Source organism: Archocentrus centrarchus, chromosome 3 (assembly GCF_007364275.1).
Source record: "Archocentrus centrarchus isolate MPI-CPG fArcCen1 chromosome 3, fArcCen1, whole genome shotgun sequence".
Lineage (NCBI taxonomy): Eukaryota > Metazoa > Chordata > Actinopteri > Cichliformes > Cichlidae > Archocentrus > Archocentrus centrarchus.
This window is the reverse complement of record NC_044348.1, coordinates 19,122,151-19,139,795: the sequence shown is the minus strand read 5'-3', so window position 1 is coordinate 19,139,795 and position 17,645 is coordinate 19,122,151. Positions and strand designations below refer to the sequence as shown.

Sequence of the window (17,645 nt, the reverse complement as noted above, 5' to 3'; positions counted from 1 at the left end):
TTCTAAGTACAAATATTTATTAATCCATCCGTATTCATTACAAAATAAGGTTATTTTGCAAAACGGAAGTACAAATCTTATCTAGGATGTGACGTAAGCTAAAGTTCCCTGTTGCAAGCGATCCGTCGCCGAGTGAAAAGGTGGCAATGCAGCCTTTCAGGCAGCGCCGAGGGACGTAATGCTTCCCTTCATCCAGTGCTGCTGGGGCTCTCCGCCAAACACGGAATACACTGTCAACACAGAAATATGGCTGCCTCTTCTACGGGAAAGGCGAATAACAACGATAACGCTAATACCGGCAGTCTGAACTGTGACGGAGAAGCTCCGCCGCAGTCTCGGGAAATAATAAAGCCCACCGTCATGGAGCTGACCAAAGAAGTCAGGACGAACATCCTCTGCACCGTGGAAGGATGTGGCAAGATTCTGCCCAACACACCTGCACTGAACATGCATCTTGTTAAGTCGCACAGAATAAAGGTAAGTGATTACTAAAGCAGGTTATTCCCGAGGTTTACGGGAGAACTCAACTGCAGTGCTAACTTGGCTAATTCAGTTTGACGAAAACTATAATTAAAAAAAAACAAAAAAAAAAAACGCAAGTCATCCATAACTTCATATTAGCTAACACGTTGGCTCGTAGTAATGTATTGCCAATAACGTTGGGACTACATAGTTGAGTTTTGGTAAAAGTTAACTAAGTTTTTACGTGGCTGCCATTTAGTAAGTGACTGTTTACCATTAGCGAGTTAGCTACACTGCACCTAGCCGCGTATGTTATCAATTATTGAATTTGGTCTCGTGAAATTCGGTGCGTATTGCATTTTTAAATAGATATACCCCCTTATTATTAAACATTTCTTTTATTGAAGTGCTAATCTAGGGCAGGGAATTGGGGAGCATCTAATTGTCTGTGTGCGCGCAAAGGCAGAAATCTATTTGTCGTTGTTTAGTAACGGTCTCTGAGGAACACCACCGCACAAACACGGTGCAGTCTATTACGAATGCTTAACACTTAGTACAGCGCAGGCAGTTTAATGCATTTGGAACAAAGTCTAACCCAAGTTCCTCTATCCTCACTGGACCGGGCATTTCGTGGGACGCAGTAATTCACTGTCTCCCAATGAATGAAGTTCTTTCCTGGGAAAGCCTTCCTTTGTCCTGCAATAGACTAAGCTCTGTGTTTTAAATAGGTGAATGTTAGAATTTGAATTAGCTTCTAGAAGCAGTTCGTCTTGGCCCAGCACGGAGAATGTTTAAAGTTTTACTATTAGAATCTGATGGTCAGGTGTAATTAAAATTTTGAGCCTAAGTCAGTCAGTTTTTAAATACAGATCAATTTTTACACCAAAACTTTAAGCTGCAGTAAAGTTTGGTGACCTGGGTTTGGTTCCTATTCATTGCAATTATGTCCGTCACTCTGAGATTAAATACAGGGTCTGTGTTTTGAGTTTTCATGGTGCTGGCACACTTTTCTCTCAGACTGTGCCTTTAAGAGGCACAAAGAAAGAAATGAAAGCGAGCAACAAAAAGGCAGCACAGATTGCTTGTGTTACTTTGAATCCATAGCTATGTGAAACTTCTGTCAGCAGTGGTAATGATATTATGGTTAACACAATGATAAAGTGCTTAAAATGCTACAGTTCAGTCAGTGCTGCTGCATTTCATGGAACTAGTCAGGCATAATGCGAGACAACATATCTGTTTATAGCTTTTACTGCCTCACTGCACTAATCAGTCGATGTTCATGTTGCTTCCCTATGGAGACTTGACACATTTCATTGGACTGTGTGCACTCAGGTCAGTTCATACTCCTTTTATAAGGCTAATGTGACTATTCTAATCAGGCATTTAGCTGCCTTTCAACCTATATCAATTTCCTTGGCAGAAATAACAGTTTAGAGACTATTACTTTGACTTATCCCTGTATTGTGCGGTCTATAAGAGAGAAGAAATGACCTTAGTGATGGATGTAAGCTGGCAATGACATAGGAAAGACAGTCAATCTGCTTGCTTTCTCTTTTGGGCCATAGCCAATCACAGATGGGCAAATGTCTTGACATGACTCAGGCTTCAGCCTACGACCATATGATGTAGTTGAGAGAAGCACAAAATTTGGATTCACTATTTCCAAAATTTGGCTCTACTCATATTCTTATGATGAAGCGGAGGGTGTTTGTTAGCTTTATCTTTTATCTTTTCTCTCTGGTGTAACGGCAGATGGATGTGATCTTGACCATCAGAAAGCCCACGCATAAATGCCTGTGATGCAGTGCGATGGTGTTTTGTCTCTGTCCTATGTGAAATACATTTAGCGCAGGTGCCATTTTCTGTGTTAAGCATCATGTATGTTATCATTAAATGGTAGTTTAAATGTGTATATTGTGGCTTTAACAAGTGAGAGATGCTGCAGAGCAAACCATGAAATCCCACATGCCACCGAGGACATGAATGTCACTTTAGTTCTATAAAGCAGAGCCTATTATATGTACAAGTATATTCAATTCAGTATTATTTATATAGCACCAATGCACGACAACAGTTAATTCATGGTGATTCTAGTAAGGTGAAGACCCTATATTAGAAAGAAAAGCCAACATCAAATGAATAGCAACAGTATTGTAATTTCAGCTGTTACCTTACCCCATCAGCCACCACGTACACAATTGTGTAAATCACTTTCTATAGTTATATATTGTGCTGTAATATTCATTTTCTGACAGGTAGGCAGAAGATGAACTTTTTTCCCACTAAAATTCCTGTATTGTGACCAAAGGGGTTAATCAAGAACTATAGTCTTTCTGCAAAAATCATGATTGTCAGTCAAAAGGTAAATGTCAGCCTTGCTTAACATTAAAAAAATTCTTGAACCCGCTAAATTATTTATGCAATATTATGGCATTTGATATACTTGAACACATGTTGCTATGCTGTGTGTATATTTAGATCATACATTTGCACATTTCTGATATAAATATCTATAATGCATATATCTGTATTTTTTCCTGTATTTATACTTTGTTGTCATTGTCACCCTCAGGACGGTATTGTCAATCCCACAGTCAGGAAGGACATGAAGGGCTCTCAGAAGCTTTACTGCTGTCCTATTGAGGGTTGTCCCAGGGGGCCTAACAGACCCTTCTCCCAGTTCTCCCTGGTTAAGCAAGTAAGCATTTGCCCCTGTGGCATGTAATGTTAATTCTAAGAACCACTTGTGCAACTTAGAAAATAACCCTGTATTGTAAATGCAAGCAGTGGTAAATAAACAATATACTGCATGATGAAGTTGACATGCTGTCCTGCATTCTGTGTTACTCAAAGCTTCTGATACGATAGGTTAATGAGAAAAGAACTGCCTAAAAACAAACACATATGAATAGAAACTACCATCTTAGCAGCAAGTCTACTCTGATTCATGTAGCACTGCCAAACACTGGACAAAACTGCCCTAGTCAAAAAAAAAAAAAGGATATGCACTTTCTTTTTATATTTTCCAATTTTGTTAAAACATTAATTTTGTTTTTTAAAAAGTTTCAAGCTATTCATTTCCTTTTATTTTTTTCATTGCAGCACTTCATGAAGATGCATGCGGAAAAGAAACATAAGTGCTCTAAGTGCAACAATGGCTACAGCACAGAATGGGACTTAAAGAGGCACATAGAAGACTGTGGAAAGACCTACCACTGTACATGTGGCTGCCCCTATGCTAGCAGGGCTGCTCTACTCTCACATATCTACAGGACAGGTCATGAGATTCCTACAGAACACAGGCATGTACATGCATGACCCAAATGCTGTTTCATTCAAATGCTACATTTTGACTTGTGCCTTTTTCCGTATGCATTTATTGTTTTATATATTTTATTTTATTTTTTGCAGAATTCCCCCAGTAAAAAAGCGAAAGATGGAGAAACTGTTAAGTGGTTCTGAAAAGGTTCAAACTAATGATTCAACCTTCCAGATCGTACCTGCTCCTAAAGAGCCGAAAGACACTTCTCTCCCTCTTGATCCAACCGTTACTATCCCAGACTCCAGGAGGAGTCTGCAGAAGTTGCTCCTACCAAAACCCAAGATGGCTTTAGTTAGTGTTCCTGTGATGCAGGTGGCTCATTTACCTGTCCTCCTTCCATCTACAGAAAGTGGGGCTCTTAGGTCTGTAGTGCTTGCTGTAGATAGCCAAGGCTCTGTGAGCGCCCTTCAGCTCCTGCCACAAGCCTCGGGAGCCGTGGTACCCCAACTTGATGCTAAAAGTTTGGGTTTCAAGGACAGCATGCCTACATCCCGCTCTAGCCAGGGGCCTGTTAGCACAGGGGTCCAAGTCAGTCTGGATCCTGTAGGTGCAGAGGATTCAGCCATCAGCGTGGCAGCACCGCGAGGAAAGAGCACTTCTACCAATATTCAGACAGACAAATCATACTTGTCAAAAATGCCCACAGGAGTAGTGGTTGGGGAGGGAATAGGCTTGTGCTCTGTGGGTGAGTCCTCTGTGTCTTCCTGCTCCCAAACAGACATCAGTGTCAGTGCCCAAGTCCTTTTGCCAGTCAGTGTTGAAACCCAAACATTCTTCTCCCGAGCCAAAGCCACATCGTCTATTGGAGCTCAAACAGATAGCCAGTGCCTGAGCCAAATTCCGTGCTCATCCTCTTCTATTCTCCCATTCAAAACCAGGCAAACACAGACATACTTTGCCATCCCACAATCCGAGGAGAAGGCTCAGAACCAGGCTGTCATGTGCTCAGACCTATTTGGCAATGACTCCCTCAATGTGTCTACCCAAACAACTGTGGACATAGACGACACCCTTTGTGTTGCAGGAAGCACTATATATGAGGACTCAAAGTCAGAGGGTGGAATGTGTTTTGGAGTGCAGACACATGAGCTCAGTGCAAACAATATGGCAGACAACCAGACCCAAACAATGAGTTTGTTAAATGACTTGGAAAACATCCTGTCTGACAGCATGTCAGGCCACCAGGTGCTCACAGAGGCCTCTGCAGGCTGTGGGTCAGGTATAAGCTCTGTTCAGGAGCAACACAATGGCATAGACTTTGATTTTGAAGAGTTCCTCAGTGCTGTGCATATCCAGACACAGACAGAGGAGAGTGAGCTGGGAGGACTGGGTGGTGACACGCCAATGGAGTCCCTAGACATTCAGACGCAGACAGACTTCCTCCTGATGGATGAACTGGACCAAAGTGAGGGACCAAGCCGAACCCAAGCCAGCGACCTGGAGCTATTTGATACTCAGACTCAGACTGACCTCAATTTCCTGCTGAACGCTGGAAGCCACATGCCCCTGAGCAGCATCCTGCGACATTCAAGCTTTTCTATGAGCACAGAGTCATCAGACACAGAAACACAAACAGATCTCCCTTCATTTGCCACAGGTCTCTCCGCTCAGACTCCTGTCAGTCAGGGTGAGAATGCAAGGCTGCTGAACAGCACAGAGACACAGACTGTGACTAGCCAAGCAGAAGGCCTAGGAAACCTGTTCCTGACAAGCAATGAAACACAAACTGTCATGGATGACTTCTTGTCAGCAGACCTGGCGTGGAACATGGAGTCCCATTTCAGCTCTGTGGAAACCCAGACATGTGAGGAGCTTTGCGCTCTGTTTCAACATTCTGAGAAGCCCAATAGCTGAAACTTCCTACAGCTTTGAAATAAAGGTTTCTGATATTTGCCTCTTCCTATAAGAGGAATTGGTTTACTCTGTCCTCCGGCAGACCAAACCATCGTCTTAGCAGCAAGAAGTCTGCAGACATGTTTTCGACCATTCCACTGGGGGCATCATTTCCAGAGCCCTTCTGGGTGTCTAGCCTGACAGCATTGCTGCACTTTATTAGCTCAGTGGGCGTGACTTATCAGCTCCTGTGACAGTTTACATATTTATTTGCACATAAGGTAACATTGTATGTGTCTTGTCTAAAATGCGAGCTTACTTGTATATTTCAGTGTATAACCACTGTTGCTGGTTTTCACTGTTTGGTCTTAAGAAGTTATAAAAACACTTAACAGTAAATAAATGTTAGCTCTGCACTTAAAAGGGATGACATCCTTACTTATATATGGCTGTCATGAAAGGCTTGTAAAATTGCTACCTGGTATTGCAGCTTTCAATTATAGATGTACTGCAGTAAAACAATCTCAGCTGTACAGTATACAATATTGTACATTTAGTTTACATACGTCTGCAGTGTGCATGAAACCTTTAAGCAGCACAAAAAATATAAAATATTCATTCTGTGCATCTGAAAGCTGCACGTTACCTTGTCAGTGGCAACAAGACAATTAAAACCCTGACATCCTGGAAGCTTTGCTGCCAGTTGAAATCCGTGACAAGTGAGTTGGCGCTTTGTTTTTCAAATTAAAGGCTAGAGCTGAAGATGTATCTTTGAAATATAGTGTTATACAAATCTGGCACAAGTTAAAAAACAATGTTTGTCTTGTTGGTTGTTGCGCACCTTGCATTGAAATGTGATTGTGAAGTCTGATGTTGTGTAAACACTTTTTTTTGTGTCTTGGCCTCAAGCTAAGAAGTCAACTCGAGTCAGTAAGCAGGCTGGGCTGTCATCGTCTCTGACTTATTCATTAGCTGGGTGTAAGTGTATACATTAGTAGTACACTGATGAAGTGATCCAGTAATGTTACCATACAGAAAAACAGTGGATTAGAGCTAGAATTAGCAGAGGTATTGTATGTGATTGCCACCTGATTTTTTTTTTTTTTTTTTTTTTGGACTGAAAAGAGTTACATTTTAGATCTTATTTTCCACACTAATTAATTTTTATCTCCAAGTCACTAAATTTAACTTTTTGTTTTTAATATTTTTCATTATACTGTGACCTCAGTTACCTCATAGGCACCGCATAGATTAAGATAGTGTTTATTCGTCACATGCACAGTTATACACAGTACAATACACAGTGAAATGTATTGCACAGTGAAATGTATTATGTAGAGACTGTGTTCTGCATGAGAACATGGAGCTATAGGCCTTGTTTATTTGTTCATTTTGTTGTGTTGGTGCCTTAACCCAAGTATTAACTTGAGTTCTGTTACAGATATTTTGCTGCTTTAAAGTCATATTTGTACTAGAATATGCCGTGATTAATAAACACTGAAAAATATCAGAATCATTTCAGTCTTTGTTTTGCATGTTTTATCTGTTTAGTATTGATGTTTTCATTGTGATTGCATGGAATGTCAGAATGCTCCTATTCCATGTTTGTTTATGGACAGATTTATGCTGTCATATGAAAATATTCCTTTGCAGCATTTTATTGAAAAGAATTACTTTGATTCCATTATATGACTTAAATGGATGGCTGGTTAATGTTGTTACACTTAATGGATGTTTGTTGAAACTGCAGAATGTACACAACATGACACTGTGCCCAAACATAACATGCTCTGTTTTTTTTTGTTTTTTGTTTTTGCCCCCCCAAACAAAAACAAAAAAAAAAAACATGGCTAACTGGTTTAAGGATCATTTCTGTATCTTAATAAGGTTTCTTACACCTATTAGATTTGAACACATTCTGTTTTTACAGCAGTACTTCTAGCTTTTGATTCTTAAATTCAAATACAGCGTAGCTGTTTCCCTGCAGGTTTAGTGGAATGGGGGATCGCCTTGTTTTAAATGTGTTGAAGTTATGTCAGTTTCAGGTGTCAGTTACAGTGCTTTACTTTCTCCTTGTAGGGAGTGCATGCAGATATTTTCCAGCACAAAATATTTGTTTTCAGCAAAGTTTTTCTGTTGCCTACATGTGTCAAATTAATGGCTGCCTTTAATTATTGTTCAAGCTACACTATAGATGTTAATAAACTGCTGGGAAGTGTCTATTGTGTTAATTTTGCTTCTTTTTTCAAAATAAAGGTAGACAAAGTAATTGATGAAAGTTGGGTAAACATGGTCAGTGTTAAAATAAATAAAGCAAGTGGTTCATACAACCAAATTAGATTGTTTCTTTTATTTAAGTGGTCTTGAGTTCAGCACTGCATTTGCAGTAAGATTTGGTTGTGCAAAGCCAATTTAGCATTATTTAATACATTTTTTAGGTTAATTTGTAACTTTATAATATTGTATCTTTCCTCTTCTCATGATGCATTTACATCCTGTGCAGTATAAACTAAATTCAGGTCTGTGCAAGAGAATAGCAGCTCTTTACTAAATAATTTCAAGCTATTTAATTTTACATGCACATTCAGGTAGGGGAAAAAAGTGCTGCGTTAGAACCATGGGAAAAACAGAATAAAGTAATAAGATCACTGCAGTTTAAACAGTATTATAGCAACTGACTCTACATGCCATGGGTCATATTGGCCCTGGAGACCAACATGACCCATGGCATGTTTAGAAGGAATCCTCATAAACCTTGTGCACTGCATAACCCTGACTTCACCTACAACCATCCCAAATGATATAAAATTGAAACTGTACTATGTTGATGCAGTAGTTTGGCCACAGTTTATATCGTGCAAACATGAGCTGCAGTGCAATGCTAAGGTTCTGACCGAGTTGTAGTCTTTTAAAAAAGCAGAGTGTGTGATTCAGGCACGCAGCCACACTGCTTGCAGGGTAGTTGCACCATCACAAAAGAAAAAGAACACCCGCAAAATCAATGGTTATATCAAAATAGAGGTCAGTCCAAATAATATACAGCAGGGATCCTCAAATCCAGGCCTCAAGGTCCAGTGTCCTGCAGGTTTTAGATGTGTCCCCGATCCAACACACCTGAGTCAAATATAGAAGTCATTAGCAGGACTCTGGAGAACTTGACTGCATACTGAGGAGGTAATTCAGTGATTTGGATCAGGTGTGTTGGATCGGGGACACATCTAAAACCTGCAGGACACTGGACCTCGAGGCCTGGATTTGAGGATCCCTGATATACAGCCTAACATTTTAATATTATGTTTACCTAACTATTAATATTAAGGACGTGATCTTAGTTACACCTGAGAATATAAAATGATTGCATGCTTGAATGTCATCAAGCCAAACATTTATTTCACATGCCTCATGCAGCTTAAAAGTTCAGTCTTGTTTGTGAAGAGGCAGCAAATTCCCTGTGAGTCTTTTGCCCATTGAGTAGCTACAACAGTACATTGTGTCAGGTTTGGGAGATATCGTATTCAGTACGTCTTGGTATTGAAACATTGTGAGGGTTTTGCCAATATGTTTGGTACTTGGAGGTCAGGGCTGTAGAGAAAGCGGAAAGGCCTGAATGAGCAACGGTGTCCACTCTTGTTCCACGCCTCTTTTCTAAAATGAAACAGTTTTTTTCTGAGGTTTGGCCCTCTGGAGTCTTTTTGCCTCTGTAGAGATAGCCACTCTCCTTGGAAATCAGGTGTGGTGATTTGATAGGTGGTAAAAATGTGAAGTTTTGAATGGGAACCACTCTGTTATTGGGCCTGTAATTATATTTCTGAGGCTTAGCAGGCCTGTTCTCTGACACGGAATATTTTGAAGACAGATGGTGAAACTGAGGAAGAGTCTCTCTGTGCATCCCTCTCTCGTCTATCTTTTCTTCCAGTAAGAGATGCGTCTTCTTTCTCTGCATGCCATTAAGGACAGACCATTCTGCAGCATCTGTTTGTTGAGCTGCCATAGCACATTGACTCGAAGATTCCATTTGCTGATTTACTGACACAAACTTCTTAAAGTTGTCCAGGCCAACATGAGACTCACAGCGCTGCTCTGCAATGCTGGCTGAGCTGTCTGCATTAGAGGGTGTTGGGTTATCAGATGAAGGGGTTCCATTGTCAGCGTGCTTTGGTCTCTTGTATGTGTTTGAAGTCACAAGTATGCAGCTCAGTGGAGCAACTCTGGCCCAACCACAAACCTGTTGCAAAACCAAGTTACATAAAACACAAGTTATGATATGTTTAAAACTGAAACACATAAAGTAACAAGAAGCACTCCGAGAGCACAAACCTCGACCAAGGCAGTTCACTCTCTTGGTAGTATTTACTTTTAAGGGAATAGTATTGTATTCTGTATATATTAATTTTGTTGCTCTTTTTAAATGTACTTTGGGAAGTTTGCAGTGCAGTAAAAAGTGCAAATTGCAGGCTTTTGTTATTTGCCATGTTGAAACCCATTTTAATATATTTGACATCATTTTGAGTTTACTTATTTTTTATTGTTTTTTTATTTACATGGATTTATTCTCTTTCTCCTGACAGTACTTTCTCTAAAGATATAATGCATTTTGGGGTCAACTTGAAAGAAAGGCAGACGTGAAATATAAAAGTGAGATCAGAGGTCAAATGTGACATCATATTTGGATGAAAACTATATGTATACCCAAATACAAGTGTCATTTCCTAAATGTTGCCAATACAAACAAAGAAAGTAAAATTTTAAGCATAATTTTAGAGATAAAAGACATTTTATGAGTTTGACCAGGCCAGGCCAGTCAAGTTCTTCCCCACCAAACTAACTCATCCATGTCTTTATGGACCTTGCTCTGTGCTCTGGTCCACAGTCATGTTGGAACAGGAAGGGGCCATCACCAAACTGTTTCCGCAAAGTTAGGAGCAGGAAATTGTCCAAAATGTCTTAGTATGCAGAAGTATCAAGAGTTCCTATCATTGGAACTAAGGAGCTGAGCCCAACTCCTGAAAAACAACCCCGCGCCATACCCCCCCACCACCACCACCAAACTTGGCACAATGCAGTCAGACAAGTACCGTTCTCCTGGCAACCACCTAACCCAGACTCATCCAAGTGATTCATCACTCCAGAGAACACGTCTCCACTGCTCTAGAGTCCAGTGGTGGCGTGCTTTACACCACTGCATCCATCGCTTTGCATTGTGCTTGGTGAGGCTTGGACGCAGCTGCTTTGTCATGCAAACCTATTCCATGAAGCACTCTACACACTGTTCTTGTGTTCTTGTGTCTGTTCTTGAACTAATCTGAAGGTCACATGAAGTTTGGAGGTCTGTAGTGACTGACTCTACAGAAAGCTGGTGACCTCTACCCACTATGTGGCTCAGCATCTACTGGTTCCATTCTGTGATTTTACGTGGCCTACCACTTCATAGCTGAGTTGCTGTCATTATCAATTGCTTCCACTTTGTTATAATTACCACTAACAGTTGACTGTGTAATATTTAGTACTGAGGAAATTTCTGACTGGACTTGTTGCACAGGTGACATCCTATCATGGTGGAATTCACTGGGTTCCTGAGAGCGATCCATTCCTCTTTCACAAATGTTGATAGAAGCAGTCTGCATGCCTAGGTGCTTGGTTTTATGCACCTGTGGCCATGGAAGTGATTGGAACACCTGAATTCAGTGATTTGGATGGGTGAGTGAATACTTTTGACAATATAGTGTAGGTTTGCTAATCTAAAAAAATTCTGTCCTCAAAGTTGGAATCACTGACATCAGTGTCTATGGAAAGGGATTTTTGAACCTGACAAAGTGTGAGACTGTCATGAAAAGTGCCTCACCAACATCTGTATGACTAAACATTATATATATATATATATATATATATATATATATATATATATATATATATATATATATATATATATATATACACATACATACACACACACACACACAGAATAATATGGAAATATAGCCTACACTTCATCACTGACTCCAACTTGTGACATAGAGGTCACTTACCTACATGCACAACTACATGCAGGTAACATTAAATGAAGAGAGGTGCAGTAATAGAATATAGTTCACTTACAGCATCCTCCCAACCAGAGTAACAATGGTACTCATCCGGCTCTGTCTCATTCAAGAAGTTCTCCTCGCTGATATCTAAAAGGGTATCAACAAGTCTCCTTTCTTGCATCGTGTGCTCCCCAGCTGCGTCCTCCGGTGCTGAAAGCTCCCCGTCTGCTCCATTCACAGCTGTGTGAGTCTCTTCTTGTAAGGTTACCATGATGCAGTTAGGTCGTTTAACTCATGGTGAGATCTAGAAAAGGAGATGGAAAAAGTAAATGTACCTAAATTACTTAAAAATGTATGCTAATTAGCACATTGGGTCAAGTCATCAAAAAAACTTTTGCTGTAAATATGGCAAACACAGCAAACCTATCGCTGATTTTACCAACCAAAATAAAGCAAACTGAACTCTTGATGCATATTAATATTAGTCTCACTATTATTTCTGTTGCCATTCACAAAAAAGAAACTGCTGCTACCTGTCGTGATGGCGATTTTTTTTCCCCCAGGTTTACAACGTTTTCTGGGATAGAGGACGTGGTGAATGCCTTTAGACCAAGCTGCAACGCCGTCGCCATGGTAACCCTTACAGCCTGCACCGTCAAGGTATGACGTAGAGAGAAGGGGGTTGGGCTTCTTGCGCTCCCGCAGCAGACTACTACCGACATGCTTTTTATATATCACAGATACAGGACAGTATTAATAACAATTACACGGGACTGCATAATAACCCAGTGATGCACACAGTAATTGGGTGGAAAGAGAAAAGAGACTTTGGCGGCGCCAAAAATATTTCTTTTATGTTCTCTGTAATGTCGCAGCGTTCAAATAGGGAAGTAAACCAGTTCACAACTTGTGAAGGAGGAAACAATTGTGGTTAGTTAAACGCTCATTTCGTCACGTAAAACTACAGTAGACCTCAACTTCTTCCCCGGGAGAGTCAGCCGTGAGAGAACACGCATGAATTTTCCCACATTTAAGTGGAAACAAGGAGGCGTTTGCAGTGAAGAGGAACACTTTTTTTTTCTTGTAGGGTTTGTTTTAATGGCAGTGAGCGGACAGTTCTTTATACTTCTTTCTCTCGTGGAAATTTTAAAGTGACCCATCTGCAGGAGGAGACTCGCACTAATTGCGGCAACAAGAACCATAAAGCAACAACAGTTTGGTTTATTGGTCCAGGGCTGCAAAGTGTCATCTTCTGACGCAGGCAGAACACCTATCCGCGAGGGGCACACTAACACCTGACGCCTCCATCTCTTGCATCGCCGGCTTTCTCCATCACGACTACTCCGGCTCCGCAGTTTGGGTACTGTAGCGTTTTATGGAAGCGGAGTCTCCGCATCCTGTCGTAGTCATGCTTCCCCCAAAGAACTGCCTGCCGAGGAACTACAGCTGCATAGCTGGGCTATTCGGGAGCCTTGCAGCGGCAAATCCGAGGCTTGAAGATGGGGAGGATTGTGACATGGTGAACGGTACTTGTGAGCCTATTGAGAGCACAGTGGTGGATGAGAGGCCAAGAGGAAGAGAGATTTCCCTGAAACCTCCACAGAGCCCTAATCTGCGTCGGAGGTGCAAGTCTTTGCCTACACCTACAGAGAGAGCAAAGTTAGAGATCTCCCGCAGCAGAAGCCCAACCATTAAGAAAAAAGTCCGCTTCGCTGACTCCTTGGGGCTGGAGCTCATTTCAGTAAAGCACTTCGATGATACAGATGTTCCCGAGGTTCCGGAGCGCATAATGGCAAAATTACCTAAAGGACCCTTTAACCTTCATCATTTGGACACAAAATTCCCCCGGGCTCCTGCGCAGTCCGTGTTCATGGAATTGCAGTTCACCAACCCAGGCACATTACCCGACTTCGAGCAGAAAGTGAGGGAGGTAAAAGTCCTGCTGGAAACCGTCGAGACGGATGAATTCAGCCTCTCAGGCTTCGTGCGCGTGTTGAATCTGGCTTTCGAAAAGAGTGTCTCTTTGCGGTATTCTCTAAACAACTGGATAACATTTATGGACAGTTTGGCGTCCTATGTTCCTAACTCGAGCGACGGTGTCACCGATAAGTTCTGTTTCAAGATAATTATGCCCACCTACCTAGACAGCGGAGGAACATTGCAATTTGCAATTAAATACTGTGTCGGCGGGCAAGAATTTTGGGATAATAATAACGGCAATAACTACAAAGTCCGACGTCACCGGTTCAAGATGTCGCCACCTCGGGAATGGGAAAACGGATGGATTCATTTTATCTGAGTTTTGACAAATAAAGTGGCACACTTGGCGCCATTTGCGCGTAATTGCTCCCCGATGACCTTATAACCGTACCTGTTTAAAAAAAAAAGAAAAAAAAAAAGACTATTTCTGTTGTCAGCTATACACATTCCGTAACAGAAAATATTTTCCCACAATATTTCAAACAGTGACCCTGTGGTGATAACGCACCGAGGGTTGAAATGGCCTGCTGTGTGAGCCTGATAGGCTTCCTGGTGTGGGATGCCGTTCGATATGCTGCCTTGATGTCAGGGCTCTGTACAGCTTGGTGCCCTTTGGGAGGGCATGTTCCCGTTATGTAATATAAAAACATGCGCCACGGAGAACGTGCCGGCTAATGCCAACTTAAGGCATCATTACCCATTTCAAGATGCTGTACCTGTCAGTTTGCGTGTGCGCAAACGTCGACTTAATAGCAAAAAGAAAGCATTTTAGCTGATGGTAGCATACGCCCCCTGTGGTCACCTGCAGACACGGGCAATCATGTCTTATCCCCTTGATAGTAGATGGAAATATGCAGTGGTTATTTAATTTATCTATTCAATTTATAATTTCCTACCGTCATGCCATTAAAATGCCTTATTCTAAGCCATGATGTAGGGAGTTGTTGATTTGCTGCTTTACAGTGTTTTCTTCATTAGGCTTGAATAGAGTTAAATGCATTAGATGGTTATCGTCATTAAACTTACATTTTTAGAACAATCCAGGGACATCATACTTAACCATACAAAAATCTGCCTCTTAGCAATACATTTGCAGCCTATTCAGCAAAAATTATTTTATGTTTTGCATATTTAAATTATGAAAAAATAAGGTCTGACAAAGTTCAAAGATGATGAAATGACATTAAACTAAAAATATATTTATATGACTTAAAAATTAATTTATAAAAATAACCATAAAGGATATGTTTCTAAAGACTATTACCATTTTTATTAATTTCTTGTTTTATCTGAATGAAATCCTCCAGCATAGCTTCTCTCACACGGAACGTATCTGAAGTGGCTTTTGAAAGGTTAAGTTTACCTCTGATTACCTGTGGACCTTTTTTTCTTCTCTTCTTCAGGTTGACTGCTAAAGAACAGATGTTATTTTCACAACAATTATTTTTTAACTAATATATTCAAAGAAAAGCATTTTATTGTACATGTACAGACTCAAAAATATCTAAGACTCTTGATTACACCGCTTAACTGTATTTTTCACAGAGCAGGTCTGTCTATAGTCCAAGTAGCTATTACACAGGTGGCTGTGTTTAACCAGCTTGTGTCACTTTAAAGGTACACGACAGTGATCAGTGCAAGAATAGTGCTGCTCCTCACACTTCTTACACATTACCAAAATTAGGTGAACTATTTCACCGTCTTTCATTCTCAAATTGCAGACTTTCTGCTCGCTTTTTTCATACAGTACACCTTGATAAATGTTATTGCCGTTTCTGCACAAAAGCTTGTCTTACATCTAAAATGTTTTTACTTTAGATCAGTGGTGAGTGGCCTTCCTAAGCCTCTCGCCTTCATTTTATGTTTTCAGCTTTTGTGGCTGAAGAAGCTCGTGTGTTGTAAATCAATTCAGTTAAATGCAGATATCCATCATGCTTTTTAAAATCTGAATGCTAATAGCAAAGTGAGCATGTGCAAAGTTTAGACCCTAGCAGCTAGCGGAACAACAGACGGGGTGCTTTTAATTCCAGTGCTCAGACTGTAATCTGAACATCACTTTGGCCTTTGTTTACATCATCATGGCCTCAAAGGAAAGCTCTCCATTTAATGAGGCCATTGCGCTGGTATGTGGACAGAGACTATTCCTGTAACCACTTAGTTTTTGGAGCAGTTCCACTGTGAATCCATCAGTACCATTTGTCTCCAAATATGACATAATTTGTGTCGGGGCTACAGTGCTGTACCTGATGATATTAGATTAGTCTTAATGAGATGAGTGACATTTTAGACAATATTTCCTATCATGCAACTTAGCTTTATCATGTACGGAGCTGCATTTCTCATTATTTATTTAAAAACATTGTGAATATAAAATGTCTTGTCATAGCAGAACTTATTGTATTATACTGTTACACTAGTGGGTATTTGCATATTGTCTGCTTTGGTCTGTGTAAACTTTGTTCATGCTGTGCAATACCAGAAAGCATTAATGATCCCGGCTGAGGTGACTGGTGTGGGTTTAGAGAGATGCATCAATAACCTACTGATCACTGTGAATACATACTGTGATTTTTGGATTTAACTTTTGGCTGATAAGTGGTCAAATATGCTCACTGGATGACAATAAAGTGTTGGGTTTTATGGCTGTTTTCTATTACATATGACCAACAGTTTTCCTATGTAATATGAAACAGCCCTGTAATTGTTATAGTAGTTTTTCAATATATAAATGTCATTTGCAAGAGACAACTCTGGATACCATTTTTATTCTGGTATCTCCCACACTGCTATTGCTATTGGTGCATCTCTACTGCAAAGGTGATAGGTCTCTGGTCTTACATTTTCACCTCAATCAAGTCATAACTCACTGATATATAAGTATGTACATAAATGTGTTAATGTTCCATATTGAATGTCTTCCTAATGTTCTATCTTGTGTGTATTTTGAATCATTTTAAAGCAGAATTGAGAAATTAGAACAAGCTTGTTATCCTGTGGTACCGTAAAGTTTTATGAAAGTAATATGTTAAAAAAGCAAAAAAAAAAACGCCTTAAAGCAAATTCTAATCAAATTCGTCTCTAGGACCATTTAAATTAAGTCTATTCCTAGAATTAGAATGTTTTAACAATAAGATATGACAGATTTTACCCAATATATGTATCAAAATACAGAAAATATAAAAATAATGAATATATTGGATATGCTATGTGCACAACTACAGGTGTACTTTGCCTTACTAAGCTGTGAGCTCACTTGGAGATGTGTAAGAGAAGTGGAAGATGGTGAGTGTAAGTGACTATAGAACTTGTGAACTCTAATAGTGAGGAAAGATCTATTAAGGCAACACGAGATACACTTTAGTGTTTGATAGCTTTTGGCATGAGCGACTTATGATTGTAGCAGATTTCGTTTAAGCAGGCTAATGCAGTAAGAGGAAGGAAATGGGATGTTTTAAAGCTTTTCTTGTGAATAGTTACTAAACAAAAATGTTTGCCATTGTTTGTCGTGTTTCGCTTGTTTCTGTCACCACCGAAAGCCTAACTCACTTCTGTCTGTAACCATTTTACAAAAAGCGTTTTCCTCGGTTTGCTGTCTTTGTCAGTGATATTTTTGTTTTCTGTAATTCCTGTGCAGCCAGTTTTTGTTGTAACATCTACACCCTGAGCTATTTTCTGCCGTGGAACGTAACCATGTTCGCATGTACAACTGAAACGTACCTTAATTTCATGTTCAGGTTTTAATGTAACTCATGTTTTGTTTCGAAAACAATGGTTAATAAAAAAAATGATGGAAAACAACCATTCTGTGAGTTCCTGTAGCTCATATTCAACATAATCTCTAATAACTGGGATTAATAACACTGTGTCATTTGTGCAGTGTGTGGCTGCAGAGCTGTGCATGTGTGCATTCCCAAGATACCTGTTTTGTTGGTTGACTGAGCATCTCATTTTCAAGGAGCTGCTGTTGCTCCCCATTCATAAAGGAGCACACTGCAGTGGGCTGCGGCCATCGCCATTGTAGA

The 17,645-nt window shown here is 40.3% G+C and overlaps 3 protein-coding genes across 3 annotated transcripts; 2 read left to right on the top strand and 1 right to left on the bottom strand.

Moving 5' to 3' along the window:
• The first annotated feature begins 175 nt into the window (after nucleotides 1–175).
• Nucleotides 176–7,898, top strand: atmin (ATM interactor). Its single transcript, XM_030758204.1, has 4 exons — nucleotides 176–477; nucleotides 3,038–3,163; nucleotides 3,568–3,767; nucleotides 3,877–7,898. Exons 1-4 carry the CDS (start codon nucleotides 247–249, stop codon nucleotides 5,639–5,641), a joined length of 2,322 nt encoding a protein of 773 aa, XP_030614064.1. The 5' UTR covers nucleotides 176–246; the 3' UTR covers nucleotides 5,642–7,898.
• Nucleotides 7,899–9,000: 1,102 nt separating this feature from the next.
• LOC115778327 (uncharacterized) lies at nucleotides 9,001–12,298 on the bottom strand. Its single transcript, XM_030726410.1, has 3 exons — nucleotides 12,177–12,298; nucleotides 11,717–11,947; nucleotides 9,001–9,845 (listed from the first exon to the last, which is right to left on the bottom strand). Exons 2-3 carry the CDS (start codon nucleotides 11,912–11,914, stop codon nucleotides 9,114–9,116), a joined length of 930 nt encoding a protein of 309 aa, XP_030582270.1. The 5' UTR covers nucleotides 11,915–11,947; nucleotides 12,177–12,298; the 3' UTR covers nucleotides 9,001–9,113.
• Nucleotides 12,299–12,405: 107 nt separating this feature from the next.
• On the top strand, nucleotides 12,406–17,421 carry LOC115778309 (protein phosphatase 1 regulatory subunit 3E). Its single transcript, XM_030726378.1, has one exon. The coding sequence runs from the start codon at nucleotides 13,019–13,021 to the stop codon at nucleotides 13,940–13,942; it is 924 nt and encodes a 307-aa protein (XP_030582238.1). The 5' UTR covers nucleotides 12,406–13,018; the 3' UTR covers nucleotides 13,943–17,421.
• The last annotated feature ends 224 nt before the right edge of the window (nucleotides 17,422–17,645 follow it).

Bases quoted from the DNA above. Each gene is read 5' to 3' on its own strand.
- atmin (XM_030758204.1), top strand. From the start codon at position 247: ATGGCTGCCTCTTCTACGGGAAAGGCGAATAACAACGATAACGCTAAT. The intron at 3,164-3,567 runs GTAAGCATTTGC...TTTTCATTGCAG, and splicing joins AGTTCTCCCTGGTTAAGCAA to CACTTCATGAAGATGCATGC. The intron at 3,768-3,876 runs GCATGTACATGC...TATTTTTTGCAG, and splicing joins GAGATTCCTACAGAACACAG to AATTCCCCCAGTAAAAAAGC.
- LOC115778327 (XM_030726410.1), bottom strand. From the start codon at position 11,914: ATGGTAACCTTACAAGAAGAGACTCACACAGCTGTGAATGGAGCAGAC. The intron at 9,846-11,716 runs GTAAGTGAACTA...GTTTTGCAACAG, and splicing joins ACTCTGGTTGGGAGGATGCT to GTTTGTGGTTGGGCCAGAGT.
- LOC115778309 (XM_030726378.1), top strand. From the start codon at position 13,019: ATGGAAGCGGAGTCTCCGCATCCTGTCGTAGTCATGCTTCCCCCAAAG.